Source organism: Octopus bimaculoides, chromosome 11 (assembly GCF_001194135.2).
Source record: "Octopus bimaculoides isolate UCB-OBI-ISO-001 chromosome 11, ASM119413v2, whole genome shotgun sequence".
Lineage (NCBI taxonomy): Eukaryota > Metazoa > Mollusca > Cephalopoda > Octopoda > Octopodidae > Octopus > Octopus bimaculoides.
In genome coordinates this window covers 43,235,550-43,243,027 of record NC_068991.1, presented here as the reverse complement: position 1 = coordinate 43,243,027, position 7,478 = coordinate 43,235,550, and the positions used below count along the sequence as shown (strand labels likewise).

General features: G+C 35.7%; 1 protein-coding gene across 2 annotated transcripts in view; it reads right to left on the bottom strand.

The window, feature by feature from the left end:
* LOC106873166 (galactosylgalactosylxylosylprotein 3-beta-glucuronosyltransferase 1) overlaps positions 1 to 7,478 on the bottom strand; it is a 66,576-nt gene that overhangs the window by 5,674 nt on the left and 53,424 nt on the right. For both annotated transcript variants that reach the window (XM_052971763.1, XM_014920395.2), the window contains one exon: positions 2,467 to 2,553. In XM_052971763.1, coding sequence (XP_052827723.1) covers positions 2,467 to 2,553 — 87 coding nt within the window. The remainder of the gene's footprint in view (positions 1 to 2,466; positions 2,554 to 7,478) is intronic.

The following is a 7,478-nucleotide window of genomic DNA, read 5'->3' as shown; positions in this document are numbered from 1 at the left end:
AAGAGTGGGCAGCAAAAAACCCTATTTGTATATGCTCCACAAGGGAAAACAAGGAACATTGTTTACAACGAGGTGTTATAATCACAACAGCAAGAAAGTATGTAAATGATCAGCTTCTTTTACGAAACTTCATTGACTTTCATATATTTATATTGATATACATATATATACGTGTGTTTGGGTGCGTGTGTGTATATACATCTCTATATATAAAGATGATGCGTAGTCTAGACGGCGTTTTTAGATTTCATTATTCTCTTTAACCCGGGCAACGCCGGGTATTTCTGCTAGTACTCTCTAAAGTTGACAATTAACATCATTGTATTATACAAGTAAAATATTTAGAAACTCATATTCCATCAAACATGCATAACACCATTTTTTAGATGACAAAAAAAAAACAAATACTATTTACATCTACAATACATTTTACTTGGTTTGTTCTCCAATCATCATGAGATGTCTTATTTGTGGATGTGTATAGTTGCAGATTGGATTCAAACTCAAAGCCTTTACTTCTAAATTAATTGTGATGACATTCCAAACCACAAGGTCACTGATGTGATCTGGTACTTTACACACATCCAGGAATAAGTTAATTGATGATGTAAATGTTGAACATTTTTTCAATTAAAAATCAAAATAAGTGGTTTAAAAAAAAATTATAATCATATTAACAATTTCTGTCAGATGTTTAAGCATCTAATATTTCATAAAGCTTGATATTTTGACAAACATTTAGATAAATTGTCGTAGCTGATGGCTATCTCATCCTAACAACACTTTAAGCACGATGAAAGATGGTGGAGTATGATGGCATCCAGTTTTCAATTTAGTAAAAGGGGCAGAGGTATATGCTTAAGAAGTTTGCTGCCTAACCATGTGGTTTCAAGTTCAGTCCCACTGTACAACTACAATTCACAGATGCAAATACGTTGATGAGTGAGTCTTTGCCAATCAACCAGATAGTGTGTTTTTTAAGCAGTCTCAGAAGTTTGTGTCTATAGTAATGGAATAATCTCAAATATATAAACAGTATACTATTATGGATCACATTTAGACTTTTAAAAAAGTCAGAAACCAATCAGGTATGAAGTATTTTCTGGCCAGAAAGGGGGAAAACAAGTCTTTGGGATGCTGTTTTAGCAATATTTATGTGTCATGGAAAACCAAGTGAGATGGTGAAACTTAGCATTTGTAGATATTTCAGAGTTTTAGCTGTGTGTTTATGTGCAAGATGTTTCATTGATATATGTAATAATTGTATGTTGGTATTGTTGAAATCGTAGGTGGATGTTTCTAAGTTTCTGTAATGTAGACATGTATAATAGTAGGGTTGCATGTGTATGATGTTATTGTATAAAATGCTAAGGAATATGTGCAATTAGAAGTACAGTTAGAAGTAAAAGAGGGAGATGTGATCAAATTCTAAGGTACACCAAAATTGGTAGAATGTGGACTGCAGAGAGATCCATCAAGGCACGATACCATAGAGAACTTCGACAAAAAAGAAAAAGTCTTCCAGGCTAAAACAAGGTAGGCAAGTGTAGCTCATTGGCAGGCAACCTTATCAATTTCTCATGTCAGACACAGTTGAAGGTTTTGCTAAATCAAGGGCAATAATTATACTTTTACTGAAGTACATGAATCAATTAATGTGCAATACAGGTCAGGAAGAGACATTTGATTCTACAAATGGTCAATGAGCTGGGAAAAAGACTTAAAGTGTTAAGAATGTTTCTGTCACTTTTGACTTGCTTAGAAAGATGGCAATAAGAAGAGAAAGGAAGACTAAAGTATTTGGTGAAGATAAGAGTTACTTTTCGAAGCAAACTGTTTGAAGAAATGGAAGATTCACTGTTAGGATTAGATGGGTTGGTGGGATTGGAGAAGTTTTTGCACTTAGAAACTGTATATGTGGCTGTGAGATGGAGTTGTGTAGGAGCAGTTTTTCTGTGTATGAACATGCAGTGTGGAGACAGAGGCAAATAAGGTGGATTCCTCTAAGGAGTGTTACTTACAGTTCCACCTTTGTTGAGGAGTAGCAGGTAAAAAAAGATTCTGCAAAGTTAGTTGAAATCTTGGCAAAAAACTATAAGACCCAGCTGCAATTAGAAAAATCATAGAGATTGCAAGCTGTGTAATGTAAATGAAAAGTGAGACATTTGTTTGACTATTAATTAGTGGTTAAGAGATGTGTATGGCAGTGCAAGTTAATGCCTGTGACTTGGTTTCATTCTATTACTTTTATTACTATTTATTTAGTATTATTTATAAAAATAATTTTTTTAAAATGTGTGAATTACATTATCTTGTTTCTTGATATAAATCCAATGCATGTATCTGCATTAGAACACATGAATGTAAACAGTCCAGTTTTGTAAACACTTGGTATGATACTTCAAATAGTCATCTGTTAAAGATTTCTTTTTTCTGTATCCATTACCTAAACCAGTTACAGCTTACCTTACCATTTTCAACTATGGGTTTCTCATATCGAAGACCACCAACCAAGCCTACAGGCCAAACTGACACCACTTTAGTATCACGCATCTGGAAAAAAAAAAAGTATTTTCCTTGTTGAATACAATTGCAACCATACTCATTTGTTTATTTAAATACTTTAGAGAGAAGAGAGTGCAACATGTATATTGGTTTCAAATTTTTGGTACAAGGCTAGTAATTTATGGGGAGGTGGTACATTGATTACATTGACACCAGTGCTGAACTGGTACTTATTTTGTCAACCCTGAAAGGGGTGAAAGGCAAAGTTGACCTCAGCGGAATTTGAACTTAGAGCATAAAAATGGATGAAATGCCATTAAGTATTTTGCCCAGCATGTGAAAGATTCTGCAAGCTGTCCACCTTATGAGACAGTAATATGCATATTAAAATGAAAGCTCTGTTATCCTGACCTTGTTACAACTATTCTGTTTAAAGAGTAATTTTGGGTTAAAATACTCATACTAAATGTCACCTTACTCCTGTGAATGTCTTACTGTTATAGAGTACATCTTGGACATAAGTCTGCTCTACAGACTTACGTCCAAAAAAAGGTTTTAAAAGGAGCTTGTTGATGGAGATTGAGTTGTTATTTGAGGAGGGTCATATTTAGAGATAGTCACTATTTGAGGAGTTCCTTCAAGTTTCTTTTGTTGATATCTATTCCTGAGAATCTTGATTTGGTTGAGATAGTTGACATCTCTCATTCATGATGTCTTCATAATATTCCAACAGAAAATATCTTACTTTTACCTAACAAGGCATAATGACTACAATATTTCATTATGAATTGGATCACTAAGCATTAGGTTGTGGTCAACAAAAGACTCGACAGTGTGTATTCCAGCATTTGTGCTGAGCAATAGTCATGGATATATACTTAACTCTCAACAGCTTTGCTTACTTAGGTGTACCAGAGAGAGATATGGTTCTCCCTGCAAGCTGTAAGAAAAATGTATAACCAACAGATATTTCATTGGGTTGCAGCACTATCAATGACCTGGAGAAAGTAACAAAATATCATCTTTTTAATATATATTTGATTGAAAATAAACTTTTCAGTGGTATCTCAATGAGTCAATATAAAAAAAACAAAAAAACAAAGGAATCATGTATATTTCTTAGCTCCAGTCATGCCAGTAAATACCTCAACATTCATGTTACAGAGTGAATAGGATATAAATCTCAATCTGAACAGGGTACCAATTTATCTTACTAACATTCCTAGATTAATTAAAGATCTACTTTCAATTGCTATGAGAGCTGAAACAATGATGTACCAAGTGAACTGCCTAACTATATTCAGTAGATTTGAAATGAATCAATAGATACAGGGTACATTTCAGAGACATTAAAAAAAGAATATAGCCACCATTTGTAAGCAAGTATGCATTACCACACTTTCACTAATTGTTTTTGGCACCTCTGTAGACACAAACAGACACAGACACTCTTTGACCCAATGGAACATTATGGATGCAGCAAGAAGAGAGAGAGGAGGGCTGCACTAGCACTAGACTTCTATTAATTTTCAGTTGAGTAAACAGGGGCAGCACCAAATAAAGCTCCTTGCTCACAAGCACAATGCACTGCTTGGTTCAGGAATCAAACCCACAACCTTAGGATTTTGAGCCCAATACTCTAACCACTAAGCCTTTTAAAAAGATGTGACTAAAAGTCATAAACAAGACATTACAAAAACATCCTTTCAACATTTAATACCCATTCTATGTAAGAAACAACAAAAACAAATTGCAGGGAGCATTGTCCATAAATTAATACCATAAAAGTGAGGCATAACTGCTGAAATTTCCTAAGTGGGCTAACAACCTACTTTTATAGGCAAAAGAGAAAGGGAATGTAATATCATTTATTCACTTTTTCTGAGTTCATTATAGAAGCAGTTCCAAAAGATAATTAGGGAATCAAAGATGGGCTACAAATTCAGTTTATAAGAGCTTACATTTCTATATTAATTATGGTATCCTACACATCCATAAGAAAAAAATATTATCGGGTCATTGTGGTACTGCTCAAGCTTTTGTCTTTATGCAGTGCATTTAAAAGAAGATATCCTCCAGGTTAAATTCATTGGAAAATTTAAGATCAGTACTGCTAGCTAACAAATTACGGCATAGCTGTGTGGTAAGAAGCTTGCTTCCCAACCACATGGTTCTGGGTTCAGTCCCACTGCATAGCACCTTGGGCAAGTGTCTTCTACTATAGCCTTGGGCGACCAAAGCCTTGTGAGAGGATTTGGTAGATGGAAACTGAAAGAAGCCCATCGTATATATATATATATATATTGCATGTATCTATGTGTGTGTGACTTTGTGTCTGTATTTGTTCCCCTGGTTTGTTTACACCCCTGTAGCTTAGCAGTTTGGCCAAAAGAAACCAATATAATAAGTACCAGACTTAAAAAAAGGTACTGGGGTTGATTAATTTGACTAAAAGTTCTTCAAGTTGGTGCCCCAGCATGGCCACAGTCTAATGACTAAAACAGATAAAAGATAAAATATAAAGATCAGTTATGCAATCACCATGTTCAATACTAGACTCTACATTTCCATGGTACCAGTCACAGCTAAATGGCCTCAACTGTTAATATTTAAGTATTTTTTCAAAGGACACAGCATAGTGCTATTAACTACATAGAAATTATGGTCACCTAATTGAAACATTTTTGATCAAATTATCATCATCATTCTTTAATGTCTGTTTTCCATGTTGGCATAGGTTGGACGGTTTGACCAGAACTGGCAAGCTGAATCAGGTTCCAGTCTGATTTGGCTTGGTTTCTACAGCTGGATGCCTTTCTAATGCCAACCACTTTACAAGGTGTGCTGGCTGCTTTTAATGTGCCACCAGCACAAACGCTTTTACATGGCACTGGCACAGGACTCTTGCAGGCCAATCCTCTTGACCAGGGGATGTGGCCTTAACACTTCTACTGTGGAGTATGAGTCATAATAACAATGGCTTTTGATTTAGACATAAGGTCAGTAGTTTTGAGGGGAGGGAGTAGTTGATACCATTGATTCAAGTACTTGACTGACACTTTATTTTATCAACCCCACAGAAACATAAAAGGCAAAATTGACCTTGGAGTTAGAACTTAGAAAGTAAAGAGCCAGAAAGAATACTACAAAGCATTTTTTCTGTCACTGTAATGATTCTGGCACTCCACTGCCAAAAAATAATGGCAATGATTCCTTGCATCGACACAAGACTACTAATATGTAGAAGAGGAGTATAACAAATTGAATTTAATTCAACATATTACTGGTATGTAGTTTATCAATTCTGGAAGGATGAAGAGCAAAATCACTAATAATATTACTGCAGCTGCTGCTAATAATAATAATAATGGTTTCAAATTTTGCCACAAGGGCAGCAATTTTAGGTGAGGGGATGAATCAATTACATCAATCCCAGTGTTTATTGACCCCGAAAGGATGAAAGGAAAAGTTGACTTTGGTGGAATAATAATAATAATAATCCTTTCTACTACAGGCACAAGCAAATAAATGCTGGGGCCAGGAGTTAGTTGATTACATTGATGTGCTCAACAAGTATTTATTTCATTGACCTTGAAAGGATGAAAGGCAAAATTGACCGTGGTGGAATTTGAATTCAGAATGTAAAACTAGAAGAAATGCTGCTATGCATTCTGACAATTCGGCTAGCTCACCTCCTTTAAATATTTTTTTTCTACTACAGGCACAAGGCCTAAAATTTTGGTGGGAGTGACTAATCAATTACATCAAATCCAGAGCTCAACAGGTACTTATTTTATTAAGCTGAAAAGGATAAAAGGCAAAGTCAACTTTGCCAGAATTTTGAAATCAGAATGTAAAAATGGACAAAATGCTGCTTAGCATTTTGTCTGGCATATTAACAATTCTGCCAGGTTGCTGCCTTTAATAAATATAATAATAATCCTTTCTACTATAGGCACAAGGCCTGGAATTTTGGGGGAGGGGACAGTCGATTACATCAATCCCAGTGTGTAACTGATACTTAGTTTATCAACCTCAAAAGGATGAAAGGCAAAGTTGACCTTGGTGGAATTTGAACTTAGAATGGAATGACAGGCCAAACACTGCTAAGCATTTCGTCTAGCGTGCTAACAATTCTGCCAGCTTGCCACCATATAATAATGATAATAATTATAATAATAATAATAAATGCCTTGATGCAGTATCAAGCAGTGGCTCTCATGGTTTCTGATCTTAACTGATTGGAAGAGTAAACATGTACATGTTTTGCTTTGGTGTAAAAGATGGGCTACAGCAAATATTCTGCCCAACACCATAGATTTCCCTGTCAGTTGCTTGACCATAGCCAGTTGGGCATGTCCCTTACTGACCAACAACATGTGCATCTCCAATCATAAGCAGCAGTAGTAGGGGTGCATCATAGCCATGTATGGAGACTGATTCTTTGGGGTTTGAATAATTCACCTTTAGAAACATGAGTGTTTCGTTCATCATCCTTAACAACCTTTATTCAGGGACATTTTGAGTGGGATAGGCTGCTTGACCTGAAGAAAATTCTGAGCTCCTCCTGCAAGGTCATGCACTGTTTATCTTGATGTGAGATCACCATGCTGTGCATGTATGGTTGTGATGCATGTGCTTATCAGATGGCTAGTCATGAGGGGTATATTGGGCTTCGTATATTTGTACCCCAGTGTCACTTTGATGGCATGTGCTACTCTCACTCAGCAATAATAATAATTTTTTCAAATTTTTGCCACAAGGGCAGCTTGGGGGAGGTTGGGATGAGTCAATTACATCGACCCCAGTGTTTAACTGGTACTTATTTTATCGACCCTGAAAGGATGAAAGGCAAAGTTGACCTCAGCAGAATTTGAACACAGAATGTAAAGACACAAAATACCACTAAGCATTTTGCCCAGCATGCTAACAATTCTGCCAGCTTGCCTTATAATAATAATTCTTTCTACTAT